This window comes from Durio zibethinus, chromosome 1 (assembly GCF_047325235.1).
Source record: "Durio zibethinus cultivar Kanyao isolate XHJ-2024 chromosome 1, ASM4732523v1, whole genome shotgun sequence".
Lineage (NCBI taxonomy): Eukaryota > Viridiplantae > Streptophyta > Magnoliopsida > Malvales > Malvaceae > Durio > Durio zibethinus.
The window spans coordinates 2,613,228-2,632,834 of NC_143162.1; the positions used below are offsets into that span (position 1 = coordinate 2,613,228).

At 32.3% G+C, this 19,607-nt stretch overlaps 4 protein-coding genes across 15 annotated transcripts; 2 read left to right on the top strand and 2 right to left on the bottom strand.

The window, feature by feature from the left end:
• The first annotated feature begins 314 nt into the window (after nucleotides 1–314).
• On the top strand, nucleotides 315–3,641 carry LOC111311634 (Pentatricopeptide repeat (PPR) superfamily protein). The gene has a single exon (XM_022911191.2). It carries the CDS (start codon nucleotides 467–469, stop codon nucleotides 3,614–3,616), a length of 3,150 nt encoding a protein of 1,049 aa, XP_022766926.2. The 5' UTR covers nucleotides 315–466; the 3' UTR covers nucleotides 3,617–3,641.
• Nucleotides 3,642–3,724: 83 nt separating this feature from the next.
• On the bottom strand, nucleotides 3,725–7,011 carry LOC111311635 (DNAJ heat shock N-terminal domain-containing protein). Of its 4 annotated transcripts, XM_022911192.2 has the most exons (8): nucleotides 6,604–7,010; nucleotides 6,421–6,517; nucleotides 6,251–6,340; nucleotides 5,775–5,840; nucleotides 5,597–5,665; nucleotides 4,826–4,964; nucleotides 4,778–4,795; nucleotides 3,754–3,949 (listed from the first exon to the last, which is right to left on the bottom strand). In XM_022911192.2, exons 1-6 carry the CDS (start codon nucleotides 6,954–6,956, stop codon nucleotides 4,827–4,829), a joined length of 813 nt encoding a protein of 270 aa, XP_022766927.2. In that variant the 5' UTR covers nucleotides 6,957–7,010; the 3' UTR covers nucleotides 3,754–3,949; nucleotides 4,778–4,795; nucleotide 4,826. The 4 variants fall into 4 exon arrangements, 3 of the variants coding, with proteins under 3 accessions (XP_089614703.1, XP_089614717.1, XP_022766927.2); XR_002692651.2 differs by having other exon boundaries at nucleotides 3,725–3,949; nucleotides 4,419–4,964; nucleotides 6,604–7,011; XM_089758577.1 differs by lacking the exon at nucleotides 4,778–4,795 and having other exon boundaries at nucleotides 3,725–3,949; nucleotides 4,822–4,964.
• Nucleotides 7,012–7,815: 804 nt separating this feature from the next.
• On the bottom strand, nucleotides 7,816–13,525 carry LOC111311636 (polyketide cyclase/dehydrase/lipid transport superfamily protein). The gene is made up of 11 exons (XM_022911194.2): nucleotides 13,228–13,525; nucleotides 12,377–12,576; nucleotides 12,093–12,220; nucleotides 11,843–11,951; nucleotides 11,663–11,702; nucleotides 10,965–11,054; nucleotides 10,751–10,850; nucleotides 10,507–10,646; nucleotides 9,563–9,665; nucleotides 8,614–9,293; nucleotides 7,816–8,355 (listed from the first exon to the last, which is right to left on the bottom strand). The coding sequence occupies exons 2-11, from the start codon at nucleotides 12,513–12,515 to the stop codon at nucleotides 8,124–8,126; spliced, it is 1,761 nt and encodes a 586-aa protein (XP_022766929.2). The 5' UTR covers nucleotides 12,516–12,576; nucleotides 13,228–13,525; the 3' UTR covers nucleotides 7,816–8,123.
• A 2,851-nt stretch (nucleotides 13,526–16,376) lies between these two features.
• On the top strand, nucleotides 16,377–19,512 carry LOC111311637 (L10-interacting MYB domain-containing protein-like). 9 transcript variants are annotated; one of them, XM_089758633.1, is made up of 5 exons: nucleotides 16,377–16,471; nucleotides 17,511–17,857; nucleotides 17,936–18,068; nucleotides 18,163–18,494; nucleotides 18,568–19,512. In XM_089758633.1, the coding sequence occupies exons 2-5, from the start codon at nucleotides 17,525–17,527 to the stop codon at nucleotides 19,123–19,125; spliced, it is 1,356 nt and encodes a 451-aa protein (XP_089614759.1). In that variant the 5' UTR covers nucleotides 16,377–16,471; nucleotides 17,511–17,524; the 3' UTR covers nucleotides 19,126–19,512. The 9 variants fall into 9 exon arrangements, with proteins under 9 accessions (XP_089614759.1, XP_089614731.1, XP_089614735.1 ...); XM_089758605.1 differs by having other exon boundaries at nucleotides 17,915–18,068; nucleotides 18,568–19,147; XM_089758609.1 differs by having other exon boundaries at nucleotides 16,404–16,471; nucleotides 17,517–17,857; nucleotides 17,915–18,068; nucleotides 18,568–19,147.
• Nucleotides 19,513–19,607: the final 95 nt, after the last annotated feature.

Below are 19,607 nucleotides of genomic sequence, written 5' to 3' on the forward strand. Positions count from 1 at the left end.
TTATATTTAAAAAATATTATCTCAATAATTTTGGATCGAATTAAATGAAGTACAATTTTATATCATAGGTCAAGTCGGATTCAGATATTATAAAAAATATTCAGATTTGATTGAGTTCGAGACAAATAAAAACTTAACTCGATCCAATTTGTTATTATTTTTAATCATTACTACATTTACATTCAAATATATATTTCATTATTAATTTTAATTTTATTATTATAATATTTAATTTTATTAACTATTATAATAATTAATTCTATTATCACTATTATTTTTAATCTCATAAAAAATAATTTCATCCTACATCCGAATGTACCATTACAGTGTCAATGCCCATTTGTGGACTGTCCAATATACTGAAGAAATTGACCCAAAGCAAAGTACTCAGCTTTGCATTTGAACACTAAATGAGTTTGAGCTCCGACGTATACGAAACAGAAGTAGAGAAGAGACTTGCTTGAAAATGAGATGCTTGATCAGATTCCGGTCCTTTCATCCAGAATCGAGGACCAACCATTTTCGCCTCTACTTCTCTAGACTTAAGCTTCTCCCTTTTCGTTTTTCAACACTTTCCAAATCATCCAAGCCTCCACAAACGAAGAAAACCCCACAAACCAACTTGAAGAACCAAGCTGAAACATGTAGCATACCCTCACTCTTCCATGAAATAACTGACATTTTAGGAGTTGTTAACGTTACCTCGGATGAAACCCCATCTGGATTTTCAATATCCCCACAAACCAATGCGAGGGAGCTTGAGTTTATAGAAGAATCATTGTGTAGAAGGCCAGCTGTTTGTCAAAATGCCCAGGAGAAGATTAAATTGGTGGAACAGGAGGAGAATACCCAGATGGGAAATTCAGTTGAATTTGATGTTAGTGCAGCGGTTCATGAGATAACTAAGATAGTTAGAGCTGAAAATGCCTTGGTTTCCATGGAGGAGCAGTTAGAAAATTCAGGGTTTTCATTCGAACCAGAGATTGTTGAAAAAGTGTTGAAAAGGTGCTTTAAAGTGCCTCCTTTAGCTTTTAGATTCTTCAACTGGCTGAAGCTTAGAAAAGGGTTTTGTTATACAACTGAGACTTTTAATACCATGCTGTATATAAGTGGGGAGGCTAAAGAATATGGGCTGCTTGAGATGCTATTGGAGGAAATGGGCGAGAAATCTTGTAAGAAAGATATCAAGACTTGGACAATTCTTATCTCACAATATGGGAAGTCAAAGTTGATTGGGAAAGCGCTGGAAGTCTTTGAAAAAATGAAGAAATATGGTTGCGAACCTGATGAAGTGGCTTACAGAATGATGATACGTGCACTTTGCAACGCTGAAAAAGGTGACATTGCAATAGAGTTTTACAAGGAGATGATTGAGATGGAAATGAGCCTTGATTTGAATTTGTACAAGATGTTACTGAATTGTGTAGCTAAATCAGGAGATATTGCTGCTGTTCACTTGGTAGCTGATAACATGATGAGGGTCTCTCATGTTCCAGAGCAGGAAGCATATGGTTATGTATTGAAGAGTTTCTGTATTTCTGGAAAAATCAGGGAAGCTTTAGAACTGATTCGTGACCTTAAGGAAAAAGATTTGTCTTTGGACCCTCATTATTTTGAGATTCTGGTCAAAGGATTGTGCAGGGCTGATAGGATTGCTGATGCTTTAGAAATTGTTAATATTATGAAGAGAAGACAACTGGTCAGTGAGAAGGTTTATGAGTTTATCATCAATGGGTACTTGAGAAGAAATGATATTTCTAAGGCATTTGATCTTTTCAAAAGCATGAAGCTATCTGGGTACTTACCAACAGTTTCTACTTATACAGACCTAATACAACGCCTCTTTAAATTGAATGAGTATCAGAAAGGCTGTGACTTATACAATGAGATGCTAGAGAAAGGGGTTGAGCCTGATAGTGTTGCAATCATGGCCATGGTTGCAGGTCATGTTTCCCAAAACCATATATCTGAAGCATGGAAAGTGTTCAATAGTATGGAGGATAGGGGCATCAGACCCACTTGGAGAACATATTCAATATTCATTAAGGAGCTTTGTAAAGTTGCAAAGACAGATGAAACTTTTCGGGCTTTGAGCAAAATGCAGGAGGCAAAGATAGGGATTCGAGATGAGATATTTCATTGGGTTATATCTTGCATGGAGAGGAAGGGAGATATGGGTAATGTTGAAAAAGTAAAGCAGATGCAGAGAATGTGTAATCTTCATTCAGAAGCTAGTGAGGTATCGAACAACAATGGCTTCAAAGGACAGGAGCTCCTTTTGGAGTTGGACCATAACCATTCAGAGTCTGAGAGGACAGATTGTCACCTGGGACAGCCCCTTTCAAAGGCTTATAACGAGCACGCCCTGGAAGAAGTTTATAAAATATTATCATCCTCAAATGACTGGTGCAACATTGAAGAAGCTCTGGAGAGATGCACCGTTAAGTTTACACCAGAACTTGTTGTGGAAATATTGCGAAAGAGCACTTCGCATGGTAAAATTGCTCTAAATTTCTTTTCATGGGTAGGAAAGCAAGTTGATTATTGGCACACTTCAGAAACGTACAACATGGCTATAAAAATCTCGGGATGCGGGAAAGATTTCAAAAACATGAGAAGGCTCTTCTATGAAATGAGAAGGAGAGGTTGTCTATCACCGGATGCATGGGCAATCATGATAATGCAATATGGTCGAACAGGTCTAACACAAATTGCTTTGAGGACTTTTACTGAGATGAAGACTGATGGTTATAATCCAACTGCGAGTACCTACAAGTATTTGATTATATGTCTCTGCGGAAAGAAAGGCAGGAATGTAGATGAAGCCATTAAAATATTCCAAGAAATGATCGGTGCTGGATATACCCCCGACAAAGAGTTACTGGAAAGATATCTTACTTGTTTATGTGAAGTTGGCAACCTCTCGGAAGCTAGAGGCTGCACAGATTATCTCCGTAGGATTGGATTCACAGTTCCACTTAGTTATTCCCTGTATATTAGGGCACTTTGTCGAGCAGGGAGACTGGAAGAAGCTTTAGAAATATTAGATGACGTTGGAACAGAACGATCCACATTGGATCAGTATGTTTATGGAAGCCTTGTCCATGGACTACTACGAAAGGGTCGATTAGAACAAGCAATGGCTAAGGTGGATTCAATGAAGCAGGCTGGCATGCATCCAACTGTCCATGTTTACACATCCTTGATAGTTCATTTCTTCAAGGAGAGGCAGATGGAAAGCGCATTGGGGATTTTCGCAAAAATGGAAAAGGAGGGTTGTCAGCCAACTATTGTTACTTATTCTGCAATGATTCGTGGCTACATGAACATGGGAAAGGTTGTCGATGCCTGGAATGCCTTCCGTCACATGAGGCTGAAGGGACCCAAGCCTGATTTTAAGACTTACTCAATGTTCATTGCCTGTCTTTGTGAAGCAAGTAGATCCGAAGAAGCGATGCAGCTTTTATCCGAAATGAGAAACTCAGGGATCGTTCCTAGTACTGTCAATTTCCGAACAGTATTTTTTGGACTGAACAGAGAAGGTAAGCAAGATTTAGCTCAAACTGTATTACAACAAAAATCTGCTCTAAAATGTGAGCGCAAGTTTTTAACATGATTCTTTTCCCCTTTATTCTTGTTAATCATATCATTTAAATTATTTATTTAATTTTCTTTCCCATAGGTTCGATTCATATTTCGCTAAAATAAATAACCTGGAAGAAGATTAGAACTTGAAATCCAATGGTTTGCAGATAGCTGTTCAAGCTTCCAGGATGACTGAATCACCGAAAAATAAAGAAACTCAAAATCTCAGGAGAACATTAACAAAAGATATAGCAATTTATCACCCAAGGTTTGGGCCTTTATTTTTTATTTTCTTCCGGTGTGTTTTAACTTCCATAGTATCACGGAGTCTTCAACTTCAACCAGATGTTCAATCAAATTATACCTGAAAAAATGAAAGAGATCCATCAAAGATCAAACATAAAGGGTCAATTATCCAACTAAACTGTTAGAAAGGAGAAGTGAAACAAATGAATGACTGTCCAACGACAATTATCATTATGTAAAAGAGTTGGAAATTTGCTGCTAAGAATCGATTCTAAATGGTAGCATATACTCTGGTTTAAGATAAAACTTGTAATCAACCTGTGGTTATTAGCAGTCTACTTCAGGCAAGATGATGGGAGCAAAGGATTAATAATCAGACCTTTTAAACTTAAATCAAGATTAGATCCAGTAGGCAATGATCAAACTTAAATCAAGATTAGATCCAGTAGCCAATGATCAAGTGTGGCAACAGTGTATTTTTTTACAATTATAAAAGGATGCATATCAACTAGCAAACACAAGACAGAAACAGAGGTGGAGCATATTGAAACTTTCAAGTTCTCTCCACTAAAATAAAATTTACTCACATACGCTGTTAAGTTATCATCTCCTCAATCTTTAAGTTTGTTGACTCCATTGTGACATTGCTAGAGCAGCATGATCCTTGAAATTAAGATGAATGATTTAGAAGTGTTCCAGAAAAAACTTAGAACTTGGTGGTTTACTAAGATAAGACCCAAAATTTCAAACCATATATCAGATTCATAACCAAAGCCCAAAGCGATAACTCAATCTTGGATCTCATGATCACCTAAATAATCGGTCAGTTATTATGGAAAGATCGGATGCAAAACATGAAAGAGATATTTTGTCCCAGAACCGAGATTTCTTTAACATATCCTTCTTAATAAGTAGACATAATATAACTTTAGACACAGACAACAAACCCTGCATATAATGAATCATTAAAACAAGAAAAAAAATCAGAACCTCTATCAAAGCTTCTTCGTAATTTCTTCACTTGCACGCTGATAGTAAGTCATCCTCTGGATACAAGTCACAGCTTCATCAAAATTCCTGCTTTGATATGCATTTGCAAAGGAGTTAGACGATTCTTCCAATTTCTCCTTCATCTGCAAGGGACGAAAAAGAAATGACACATGTTTGGTTAAAATTGTTACTGTATACAAAATTTCAATGAAGCAGCACTTGAATTGGGACAGCAAATATTCAAACACCAAGCTTCACTTATAGAGTTTAAGCAAATGAAGGTTGTAAATGGTAAGATCTCCCAGTTTTAGGCAGCATTCCTATGCAGTACACCAACATAGTACACTACGGCTTCTTTTATTTCCTTAAAGATTTGGATCAAACATTTCCTTATGTGTAGGTAGCACAACTTAAATTGGAAAAGAACACCAAAGTTTCTAGAATTTAAGCAACTTTTGCATGTGCTGGGGCAGTTGTAGGCAGCAGTTCTATACGGGAAACCTAAATAACCCAATGAGTTTAACGTATAGCATTCAAGATTGTTGACTAGTCATCATCTCCCACTCTACCTCTAGCAGTCCAAAAATATTACAGCTTCAAACATACAGACTATGTATAATTGCCATTTAGGCAACTGCAGTCAGCCCTTGCTTAAAAATGAACAATCAAAGTGATAGCTAGGGAGAAACATCGTGATTGTCTCATGCAGAAATAACTACTATATTCTCACAAGTCACGAGTGAAGCTTGAGAGCTCTTTTATCTGTTAATCATACCTCAGATTGAATCTGATTTAGAGTGTGTGAATCTGGAGCCTCTTCTACAGCTTCCCTAATTTCCATAATCTGTATAAATAGAAATTCAGAAATAGATTATTTAAAAGAAAAAAGGCAACAAAGGAAAGTTAAAACATTTAAGAATGAAAGAATGAATATTCAAAAATGTGTCAATTACCTCAGTGAGCAACTCTGGATCTGAAACTGTCTGTTCTTCATCAACATCTACTCCTTCAAGCCTCAACTGTTAATGAAAACGGCAAATCTCAAGTTCACAAACAATTCAAATACCAGAAAATTAATATAGAGAAAAGCAAAATAAAGAAGAAATAAAAGAGAAGCGTCTGAAGGAAAGCATGATCAAGAAAATCTACTTTCTTTTAACATAACCCAAATCAATTGGTCCATGAATCAAATGCACGTGCATCAACCCACTGATTAAAGTTAAAAAACAAAGATTCAACAACAAGTGTATTCAATCTAAGGTTGTATCCTACAGCTTTTCTCAATCAAACTGACACTACTCAATCTAAAACAACTTGATTGTATTTTCTACACAAAATAATCACTTTGAGTAAATGAAAACAACAGAACGATTATAAAACATCAGAAACCATATAACTGTGCATTACTTAATATTTAACAAACACTCACAGCGTATATTGCCCTAGACAAGGGCTTGCTAAGTGTACGGTATGCATCGATAACACGTGCGGATTGTTCAGCAGCATATTCTCTCTCTTTCTAACAGATTCACAAAATAATTATAACGGAAAAATAAATACGAATTTCAAAAACAAATCATTTGTTTCAGATGAACATACCTCGGATTTTGAATGAACAAGATCAGGATGCAATTTTTTCTGCCAATCCTTATACTTCCCTTCCAAACTATCAACCTCAATTTCATAACCTTTTTCTCTGTTAAAAATTAAAATAAAAAAGTTATAGAATCAACACAGGAAACAATTTTTTTTTTTTTTGGTATTAGCGGAAAAGATACTTACAGTCCAAAAATCTGAAAGTAATCGATGGAAAAATCAACGGGTTGAATGCTCCGGCAGAAATCGCAATACAAGAACGGCGCCGTTCCATCGGCGAAGGCATCGCAGTTCCAGCACCTTTTTGTTGTAGTATCAATTTTTACGGCGGGCTGCAAGCAGTAAGTTTTCGAGGAAATTTTTAAATTTGCGAGAAAATAGGAACCGTAGCGTGGAGGAACCCTCGAAGAAGTTTCGAGGTGAGAGGGTAAAGATTGAATTTGTGAATTAGGAGAGTAAGGAGTCAAACGACATGTCGTTGGACGAGCTCTGCGTATAACGGTGGAGACTGGAGTCCACAGCTTCCTTGTCTTGTACATTTTTTCTTTCTCTGCTTCTAGCCAAAGGTTTTTTTTTTTTTTCCGAAGAATATAAGCTAGAGTTAAGAGGCCGCTTTCTTTTTTTCTTTTTTTTTTTTTTTTAACTTTTTTGAATAATTAAAAAAATCTTTTACATGTTTAAATAATTAAAATTTTGTTATCTAAAATATATTGAAAGTAAATTACAATAGAGGCTATTTTATAGTACGCAGGATAAAATAAAAGGCTTTGAGAAATATTTTAATCTTGAATATTATAAGGTTTTGAAAATTAATTAAAAGTAATATTTTTTGTAAAAAAAAGGGAGTTGAATGTAAAACATACTTTATCCCACCCTTTATAATAAAATTTTAGTTTGGGCTAAAATATTAAAATAATTTTAAATTATTTTATTTTTTAAATAAAATTTTATATTTTATTATATTAAAATAAGTTTTTATTTTTTATTTATATTTAAATAAATTTTTATTTCAAATAAAATATTGATTTATATTAAAAATTTATTTATATACAAATTAAAGATTAAAGATTTATTTGAATATAAATTAAAAATTAAAAATTTATTCAGGATATAAATTAAAAATTAAAAGTTTATTTGAATGTAGTAAAATTACCTAAAATTATCTTAAATAAAGTGATAAATTTTTTTTTATTATTATTTTAGCCTTTTACATTATAATAACTTTTGAAAAAATAAAAGGTAAATAAAGAAAAAGTAAAGCATAAAAGCAACAATCAAATTACACCTTTTTTATTCATAATCATATCCATACATAAATCAAATGATTAGTGAATCTCATATGTCAAGATCAGAACCATTATTTATAATAGCATTTTCTTACTTGCATACTCAATGTGATTCTATAAATGGAATAAACCAAGAAATTTTGTTATTTAAACTTATTAATAGTATTTTGGATTACAACTATAATCAATAATAGGCAATGCATTATGCACTTAAACATCTCTACCAAAGAAAAAGAAAGAAAGAAGTAATGGATGGATCGTTGTTAAGAGAAAATAAAGACTATGGTACACATATTTCATTACATAATGGGGTTATTTTTGTATAAGATGTTACAAAATCCTTTCTCAAGTCTTTTGTTTTGTTGCTGAGGTTCAACTTCCATCAGCAAGCTAGATATTTTTTCAGGGTTGAGGCATCGGTTACCCAGAATAGAAGCTGAAGCAACAGAACCTATGCTTTCTCCAGTTACTCAACTTTTTCACATCATTTAGACCATTTTCATGGTACCTATTTGCCTTGATGGTTCCATTTTCATAGGAATTCAAAGCAACATGGTTTGTCTCGGTTGGTACTGATACATTCTGCTGAGGTGATGCCTGTATTACTTGATTATGGTTAACTTCCCTCAAAAGAGAATTTGATCCTGCAGACCTGCAGTACATCCATAGATAAACAAATAAACCCAATCATTTGCAAGTATAATTTGGTTGACAAGAAAAGAGGGGAGCGATTGGAAAGGCAAAAGGAAGAGTGGGACTTTAGTCCCTACCATTTTTCCATTGAAATAACATTTCCATTCTCCCCAGTTCCCTCAACTTGATTAAATAAGGATATGAATTATGATTTAGATTTCAGGGCATAGACTTGAATGTATTAAAAGAATATGTGAAAATATCTTAACATGGTTACCTTGTGTCATTAATGTCACTGCCATTCCTGGAGTCATCCGAGGTCATCTCCAGATTCTCCGAAAACTTTTTGGAGGCAGCTTCAAGACCAACCTCAACTTTTGAACAAACATTGCCTTCTGCAGAATAAGTTGAGTCCTTTACAGCACCCTCTTCCAAATATAGAGCTTCTTCATCAGAGAAACTAGAAGATCTGCTTTGGGCGTTATGTCTGTATTGCTGTATTTTTGAAATGGCCTTCTCCAGCGTTCCTAGAGCTTCTTCCACCTCTGGACGAATAGAAATCCCTTTTTTAGCATTTACACCATGTGTATCTGCGAATTTATTGGTTGAAGGTTGATTTGCAGCCTTAATGCCCTCCTCCAGGCCTGTATTCACTTCACTTTCTTCTTCCTCAATTTCACCAAAAGTTTTTCTCTTTGTGTCTTGTGTTTTCTTCAGTGGAGATTCACCAGCATTGTCATAAGCACGAACCTTCTGTTCTGTATGGAGCGTGTCATCTTGTGTGCCTTCGATTAAATTCTCATTAGGCAAAAGGTGAGCTTCACTTTTGGGCTCTTGTACTTCAAGAATTTCACCTGATTTCTTACTGGAGTAAAGAGCTTCACGTATTAGACCAAACAAAGGGTCTCCCAAGGCCTTGCTATAATCTTCATCACAATTAGACACAGAAGCCACAGTCTGTAAGCATTGTAAAATGGAAAAATGTGAGACACTAATTGGTGGGATAGTAATAATCCGCATCACGAAATATGAAGTTCCTAATGCAGAAGTCCTCAGCAATGGAGCCTTTTAAGATAAATAATCAGTTGGATCCATCTATACCAGTAATTCCATTGCATACTTTGACAAGCCAAATCAGTTACACTTATTGGTAGCATTTAAAAAGCAAAAATTCTTAAACTGGATACTTGTGGGAATTAAGATCTCATGTCAGAAGAATGTGTGACCTTTTGATAGAGTCTGAAACCATTTCCCATAAGCTGCCTTGAGATAAAGTTTATAAGGGATGGAGGAACAAAATCCAGCTTCATATCCATATTTGCTATTGTCCTACAAAATTAACAACATTTTAATATTTAGAGGAGAAAAGGAAGAAAATGAGAAGAGTAAATATAACTTTCAAAAGGTTCTACGGACAGTTTTTACAGCCATAATTGCTATTGTCCTTATGGTATCTATTGACAGTTTCTTTCCCTCTTTCTTGCCTCCTAATTCCCCAACTGACTAAAATGTCAGAAAGAAAATACTTTGTAATGCCTATTTGACACTTAGGTTGCTTGGTAGAAAGAATGAAAAACTTGTTAATCCTATGGTTAAAATTCGTAATCATTTTCCCACTTTCTAGCTTAACTATTAGATTAATAAGCTTTCCATTCTTACCATCAAGCAAAGCCTTAATGCCACCTAAGACAAGTTAAGGAAAAATAATACAGCTGTTTGAAATAAATCCCCAAATCCTTATGATTGCAACCATATAATCACCAAACAGGACAAAAACTGGTTACGTAATACAATTAGACCAATTGACCTGGTAGACCCAATCATCCCTAACTCAGACTCTCCTAATCACAACTCTGATCAAATGGAATCAGCAGAAAACCAGTATTTAGCCAATGCCAACTCCAAATATATGAAGATCTCCAATTGATGTCTGCTAGTCGAATTTTAGGATATTTGAAAAATAAGCTTCAAAAACATGACCAGTTCAGATTTCAAGTGACAGCAAGTTGCAGAGTTATAATTATAGAAGGTGTCTGCTATCTTTGCCGGTAAAACTCATTCGGTTCTTGTACCGTGGACCTAAATCCTTTGACTTTTTCTCTCCTTGAAATGCATTCGGCAACATTTACTTTCCTATTTTCATATGACAACTTAACGTATTATAACTCACCTAAAGTAGCTTCTTTCATTGTTCACCTTCTGCAAAGCAAAGCCTCCAACTACATCAATCCTTACAACATCCTTTGCTTCAGGAATTCCATCATTAGTAAATCCATGAGTTGCTTTTTCAATGCTGCTCACTTCTGAGACCTAAAAGCAGAAGTACAGAAATATTTAGATAAACTTGCAGATATCTGGGAAGAAAGCAAATTGCAAAGGAGATGAAACCATATTCAAGTATTTGAAGTGACTACCGTGTTCACAAGAATGACAATCAGATCATCTTGAAAGTACTCAAAGAAAAAATAGTGTACTAAAGCCTCCCTAGCAGACAGTGGCCACGCAACCTTCACCCTTTCTTCCAAAAATACAAAAACAAGTAAGGATTTTACAATTACAGACTTCAACATAGTATTAAAAAAAGGAAACAAATTTCAATAAACTGTTGTAGTTCTAGGCTTGACAAACCTGACTAGAGATATCTGTTCACCGATTCGGACCTTTTGCAAACAGGTGGAACTAGTTACTTTGAAAGGTGGAAAGCTAGACTGAGGCCACCTGGAAAAAAGTAAAAGAAGATTATTGTTGAAAGCGTACACATTTTCACTTAAATTGGATGAAATCTTAAATCTACTGCATGTTATTATTACGCATCAAGTAACCCCTCCACCATCCATCTGTCAAATTCTCACCTATTATTCATTTATAATTATACGAGGGTATTTACATAGACATACTTATTGCATTAGTCAGACAATAACAAACTAGAAATAGATGTCAACAAAACATTATGATTTACAATAATTCAGCCATCCTAAGTTGAACAAAAGCAACAAAAACACGGCGGTAACTTTCAGACAATAGCATCAACTTTTGATAATCTGGCATCAGTTATAAGAGCTAAAAACAGAAAGAAACTTTTCGAATGAAATGTTATTGCTAGTGCACCATGGTTTGCGATCAGATCCAATAATCAACTATAGAAGAGTACGGAGAAATTCTGCAACAAGAACACGCACAACTACAAAGTCATGGATACACAGCATAGTATTTCAATGGAGGATAAAAAAAGAATGAAAGTCTGCAGGTTACATAGATTTGCCAGTCAATATATAGCATGTTAATTCTACGTTGGAATCAAGTGCAACAATGGAAACAATTCTCACCATTTCTTATAGAGGACTGACTCCCAAGAGATACATAAACCTGCAACGAAGTGTATAGCTCATTTAAAAGTTTCTTATGCAATCATGACTGGTATTTAAAAATCTTAAATTAATTGCATAATCTTTTGCTCATAATTTAGGATGAAGTTCAAAAATAATTAAAGTATGAGCTGAACTTACAAACATCCAAAGGCCCATCTACATAGCCTTCAACAAGTAATGTATGAAAAGGAGTGCCATGAGGTCCTTCACGGTACATAACTCGGAACTCTTCATTGTCATGCTTCAACTGTCAAAAAAAGTTGGCTATGAATTTTTTGCGAACAATAATCACAATTTAGGACATAAAAAAATGTTTGTTCCACTCAGATATGCTTAATAAAGCCATTGATATAAGAGAACTACGGGGAATCTGGCTAACAGATCATACTTTCCATTCACCATGTGATGTCTCACTGGATTTTGACACCTGATGATCATCAATAGAAGTACTCCTTAACATGTCAAGAAAATTGGATACTTCATGAGCCCTTTTGTCCAATAAATTTTCACTAAATTCTGTTTGAACAAAAAAAGGAAATTAGAAGAAAATATTTGACAATATATACTTCATAAAAAACTCTATTTTAGTAAGTAATTGCGTAGAGGGATTTCAAGTGCACATATCAAGGCCGCTTAAATGGATAAACAGTAAAAGTGGAACAAATACTCTACCTTCTTTCTCATCTTGTGCATATTGTAAAATTTGATTCTTGACAAGGGTTTTAAGCGTCTCTGAATCGGTCAGTTCAGCAGATGACAGCGTCTTGTCCAGCCTCTCTCTGTATTGAGAGATCGCCTTCTTCTTTTCCATATTTACATCTGTAAGCAAACAGCATCCAGCTCCCTCTCAAGCACTTGAACGAGCAACAAACCTTGCAACCAAAAACAAAATTTTGTTAAGATCTTCTCAGTTTTTTACAATGTTAAACACACATGTATTTGATAGTAAATTATCAGTCAAAACAATTAATGACAGCTAAAACACAAAAATATGAACAAAACTGGATTCTATTTTAATATCCAAGAGTTCAAAAGTCTTCTGCAGAATATGCAAAAGTAAAAGACGATGTTCATTAAGTTCACACATTAAGATCTCCATGTGATTATACAATCAGAAAGCCTCATAAATCTATTCAAATAAGATGAAAGACAAACTAAATCAAAGGAAACATAATCTATTCAAATAAGATCAAAGACAAACTAAATCAAAGCAAACAATCAATTGACTTTTGACTTAGAAAAAACTGCAAGAACTTCTGGACCACGGCTGATAGGAATGCGATAAAACAAGAACATAAAACCATTAAAAACTCCCCCATGGCAATACAACGACCTAAAACAGTTAGGCCAGCTCCATATCCAAAACCATTCATGTATGTAACCTCATAATTTAAGACCAACAAAATGAAAGGAAAAAAGAAACCAAATTATACATAAGAAAAACATCTTGTCACCAATATTCTTAGTCAAAGCAAAACAACAACAGACACTGAAATAAAAGCAAGCAAAGAAGTTCAACTTACATGAAACTCTATAAAACTAAACTGAAAGAATAGTCCTCCAAGGAAAATTCTAAAACGAGCCCAGAATCAGAAAAGTGAAATTCCACCAACCCAAAGAAATGCTGCAGATCTCAATGAAGAATTCACTTCCTTGGAAGCTCTAACAAATCTCTATAATATCTTAATCATGGTCAAAAAAGAAGAGACAAAAAGCAACTTGATTCGAGACCGCCTAGATGCAAAATAGAACATTGGTTTTTCTTCTTGGGTATAACGGACACACGACAGTCACAAGAATCACCAATAAAGTCAAAATTACAGCTTTTTTTTTTCGCTAAAAATGATACGAAAATAACAATATTATTATTTTATTAGTCTGGAAAACAAAAAGTGAGTGCTTTAATAGTATTATTATATTATTTAGAGTTAAATAAACAAGGTTTTGAGAGGTTGACTTCCGAATTTGTACAAGTGTTGGCTTTTAATGTACGGAGATATTTGATCTATTCGATGATGAAATTAAATAGATGGTTTTAACTATTTAAAAATTATATTTTATATTATTTTATATTTTATTATTCGATTATTTTATTTATACTATGATTCATTTAAAAAATAAATAAATTTTAATACGTTTTAAAATAAAAATACAAAAAAAATTTTATGAATATTTATCAATGCAAGTATAATTGTTATTTTAGTTTTAAATTGAAAGTCTCTTTTATAGATCATGGCAATAATATTGTTATTTTTAGCGACTTATCTATTTGCATTACGATATAATATTAAGAGATAAATAAATAATAATAATAATAAAATCTTAAATTTTTATTAAAACTGGTTGAGTCGTCTGAGTACTAAATTTGACTAACCGTGAAATTGAAAATGAAGGCAACCTCGGTTTTACCGCCGTATACGTGGCATTCTGGTTGTTCTTAAGCTAAACAGTGGCTAGATTCCAGTCGATAAAGACACTTCCAATACTGACACGTGCCAATTTATTCTGTTTTTCTTTTTTATATAAAAATAAAAATAAAAATCTATAATTAATTTTTATAATATTTTTTTTACTAGGAGTATTTGTTTTAGAGTAATAATATAATTTGGAAAACTATATACCGTAGACTTTTTAATAATACTATTCCTTTTGATAAAGTTATTTGATTATTAGTTATACATATGATGTTTTATTCATATAAATCAAATTTTGAATTAATTAAAAATATTTAATTATTTATTTAATATAAAAAATTTCAATTATTCAATATATTAAAAATATTCTTTATTTATACAATTAAGATATCAAATAAATTTAAAATTATTCGTGGAATCTTAAGATAATTTATTAAAATTTTAATAATACATTAAATTATAAAATGATGTAAAAATAATTAGTTTTGCATACCTTTTAATTCGACTTTTTTAAACTAATTAAGGAAAAAAAAAAGCTAATTTTACAAGACGCAGGTGGTATTTTCATATCGAAGCTATGTCTTATAAATTATAATGAAGTATATATAAATATAACTCATTTCAAATAAGACACACAAATTTTTTATTTTTAAAATTTACATTATTGATATGCATTGTCTATTTGGGTATGCCCTTTTCAAATTTCTAACCATTTAGTATAAATTTAATTTTAATTTAATAATTAAAAGATTATGTTTGATGTAAAATATGATTGATAGGATAAAATAATAATTATTTTATATTTGTATTTAAAAAAGAATAAGATTATAAAAAAATTAATTATTAATTTGATATAATATAATTCAATTTTCTTAAAGTAAAAATAAAATAATTATTTTTATTATATCATAAAAAATTATATCAATAATTTAAATTATAAAAATTTTGAATAAAAATAATTTTGATCAATAAATAAATATTATATATATTAAAAATAAAATAAAATAATATTATTTAATCTAATTTTATTCATAAATTATTTTATTTTATACTATTATAATTTTATGCACAAATACACTTTATATGATGTTTTAACAACCTCCATCAAAAATTAAATCAAACTCACATATAATAAAATTTTAAAAATGAATAGGAAAATTATATATTTACATTTTATTTTATAAATTGATGTAATTTATTTATTTGTTAATATTTTATTAAACATATAGGTACCTGTTTATTCAAACAAAATTTTATGAAGCAATTCAATATTCACTTCATGAAAAACTTGTTTTTTTTAGAAATGATTGAAAATTTCAAACCTTTTTGTTTTTTTTTGTTTTTTTTTTTTGAAAATAAAAATATTACACCCAACAATTTTTTTTCCGTAAAAGTGACGACAAAATAAACAAACTACGAAAAACAACGTAGCTATAAAATTTTGGTCCCCTTTCCGATTAATGACTTTGTATAGGGCAAATAAAGTTGGAAAAACAATAGGTCTTAGGTTCGGTCAGTTGGCTGCTGTAGTTTGCCTTTAATAATAAAGGTTGAACACAAGTCTTGTTTTTTTTTTTTTTTTTTTCTTAACAGGTGTCACTAAATTGCTTAATACTTCATTGGAATTGTGAGGAAAATAAATTTTATCGTGTTGTCGTAGTTTTATCATTAAAATTTAATATTTTAATATAAAATATTTAATTATAATAAAAATAATAGAAATGAGTGGAATCCAAATTCTATTACGATTTGATCAAGTCTTTTTTTTTTTTTTTTTTCAAATTGGCATTTGGCAATAATTAGAATTAGAGTTTTTTTTGGCATAATCCTTGCTTTCTTGTTTAATGTTTTATAATATTATAATAATTTTTATATAAATTATTATAATTTTATTGAAAGAAAATTTAAATCCCATTCTTTAATTAGCTGACACATTTAATTTGAGCTAAATCCAATAATTTGATATTAAATATGGAGTATGATTTATTTTTATAACTTATTTTTTTATGCTTTCATCATTAGGCATGTTAAATTTATTCTTCAATTAAGATTATTACTTGTATTGAAATCTTTTCGAAAAATTTTTAAATTAATTAAATATTAATCATTATTCTTTAACAATAAAAATTTAAAAACCTTATAAATGAATTATTTATTTGTGAAGTGTAATTTTAATTAAATTTGTTAACTTTTTTTTTGCCAAAAAATTTGTTAATTTAATAATTCTAAATTTATCTAAATCTCAATTAAAATAAAAACTAGCCAAACAACGCCTTTTCCTCTCTTATCCTGGGATAACTCTATTCTCCATTTTGCCAGTGCGAGGCTCAAGCGATCATCATCAGCCAAAGACGTAACCCTACTATTCTTCAACGCTGTTTGATTTTCTTTTTTTTTTTTTGTACAGATACATTTTTTGAGAAATATTATTGTATGTATTTTGATTATCGATCTGTTTATTATTTCTCTCTTCGTTTTTAGCGGTCCTTTTTGGTTCATAAAAAATCTTGGGAAGAAAAATCAGGATTATGTTAAAACAGTTTCTTTGATTTTCCCTCATTTTCTCGTCAACCAAACAGAGTATTAGGTATTTGATCCCTTAATTACAGATCAAATTTGAAGTGCTTTTTTAGACCTTTGTATTACCCCTGTTTGGTGATGAGAGAAAGTATAGGAATTCCAGAAATATGTCAGTTTCTAGGAAAGTGATTTTTACTTTTTTGAATCTTGTTATTTTAATAGTTGAATAAACCCTAGCAACTGAAATGGGTAATGAAACTCCTTCATTATTGATTTTTTTAAAATTTTATTTGATCTGTGCTGTTAGGTGCTTGGATTTCTAATTTGTTTGCCAATCATCTTTTAATTGGCTTTTAAAAGGAAAACTTTGATGATCAACCATGAAATAGGATTGCTTTTTTATGGGAAGCTACAGTTTTAATCTCATTTTAATATCATTAGTTTAAGCAGTGGATAGTGATGATGATAATGGTGAAGAAGGAGAAGACATGTACTAAATTTTTCACTAAATAATAAGAAAGGCACTGCAAAATTTTTGTTTTTTTGGTAGTTGCTTCTGAGTTGTAACATAGTACTAAATTGGATTAACAAATATGTGGCTTCTTTTTGTTTTGTATTTGAGGCTATCAAGAATTGAACCCGAGTCACTAATGGTATATTTTAGAATTCTAAAGAAGAAGGAAGAAGGGGGATTCGAAAGGGAAAAAATGCTGATCTTACAATGATTTAGACATAGGACTTTTCAATCTCATTGAGGATTCTATTGTTTATTTCACCTGTTTGACTAATGTGTTTTGTACTAAATATCTTAAGTATGTTTTGTTATTACTTGCATTCACTTTCTTATGATTATTGACTTTTTGGACTTGTAGTTGCAGGTGAGGAAATGGATGATGATTTTTTCAGTAACACCGAAAATGTGAGGGCAAATTGGATGCCACCACATGATCAGTATTTTGTTGAACTTTTGATGGACCAAGTGCAAAGGGGGAACAAAACTGGCTATGCATTTAAACAACAGGCGTGGGTGGATATGATAACTGAATTTAATTCCAAGTTTGGTTTTAAATATGATATAGATGTTCTGAAAAACCGATTCAAACGGATGAGGAAGCAATACAATGATATGAGGATTCTTCTTGCTCAAAGTGGATTTGAGTGGGATGAAGCAATGAAGATGGTAAAAGCTGATGATAATACATGGGATGAGTATCTTAAGGTACAAACTTTTACTTGAATCTTTGAAAACAACATATGGAACTAAAATTGCAATTAGCTTTCTGCATCCCACTCGCAGGCCCACCCAGACATGCAAATATACAGAACAAAAGCCGTGCAATATTACAAAGAGTTGTGTATGATATGTGGGCATACAGTTGCAGATGGAAGATACAGTCTTTCTTGTTTTGATGTAGACTTTGAGAATGAAGGTGGGTATTGGATATGATAGCTGATTATTGCTAGATGCTTTCTGCTTAACTAGAATAGAAATTGATTTACTATTCTGTTGTTTGACCATCATAGTGGATGATAAAACTCCAAGCGCTGGTGATCGCTCAAAAATTGACTGGACACCAACAATGGATCAATACTTCCTTGAGCTCATGCTGGCACTGGTGCATAGAGGGAATAAAGTTGGCCGTACCTTCAAGAAGAAAGCATGGGTGCATATGATCACATTGTTTAATGCAAAATTTGGATTTCAGCACAGTAGAGCTGTCTTGAAAAATCGATATAAGATCTTGAGGAGCCAATATGCTAGTATAAGGACTCTGCTCACTCAAAAAGGGTTTCACTGGGATGAAACCCAAAAAATGGTGCTAGCCGATGATCGTGTTTGGAATAAATATATTAAGGTACAAAATGCATTTCATTTACCTTTCAGTTAAATATATTGGACAAAAAGGAGCTTACTAGTTATAAATGCAGGAACATCCTGAATTCAGAAGATACAAAAACAAATCAACTCCATGTTATGATTATATGTGCATCATATGCCGCAACGAATCTGCTTATGGTAAAAAAAGAACTCTGCAATGCAACAATGCGAGTAGTGAGAATGGAACCCCTGGTGATATTGGTGGAAGATCAACGCCAACTATTAACGTCAGGGTGGCTAAAAGGGTGCATGATGAAGTAGCAGCCCCAGGTGTTAGTATTAAATTACAGGAACAACAAAACAAGCACCAATCTCAGATGCCAAGAACTTCAAATCAGCCTAAAAGGGCCAGAAGTGAAGAAAATGGCATGGCTAATGCTTTACGAGAGATGGCACTTGTGGTTACCTCGATAAAAAAGAAGAGAGAGGACGACAATGCATCAACAGAGAGAGTAATTGAGGAACTCCAGGCCATACCAGGCATTGATGATGATCTGTTACTAGACGCGTGTGACTTTTTGGAGGATGATAGAAGGGCAAGGATGTTCCTAGCATTAGATGTCTCCCTAAGAAAGAAGTGGTTAATGAGAAAGCTTCGTCCACAATAACAAAATTTCAACATTTTCTACACCTTTTTTTTTTTGGTCTTCCCTTAGCATTTGTTGATAAAGGTACAGGATTTACACATTCATTTGCTCAGCAAAGAGCTGAACCTATAAGTTTATCGAATCCCTAATTAGATGCCCGAACTTGTCCGGATCATACCAGTTTAAGCAACCAGCATCTCTCACATGAGGATTTCACATAAATGGAGAAGCTATTAATAATTTGACTGCAGATTGCTTAATACACTCATTTTCTTTGTTCTTTTAATGTTCTAATTTTTTTTTTTAAACTTTAAACGCTGTTTTTTATTTAGAGAAAAAGGATTCAAGCTCAATTTTGAGTATAAGAATACATGTATTTATTATTAAAATATTAGTAATTTCGCTCAATATGTATTTTTTTTTTTCCATTTTTTCGTTATCAATAAGCAACTTTAAACCTTTTGAAATAGAATCCAGAAGGCATGCATTGTTCCATGTAAAAT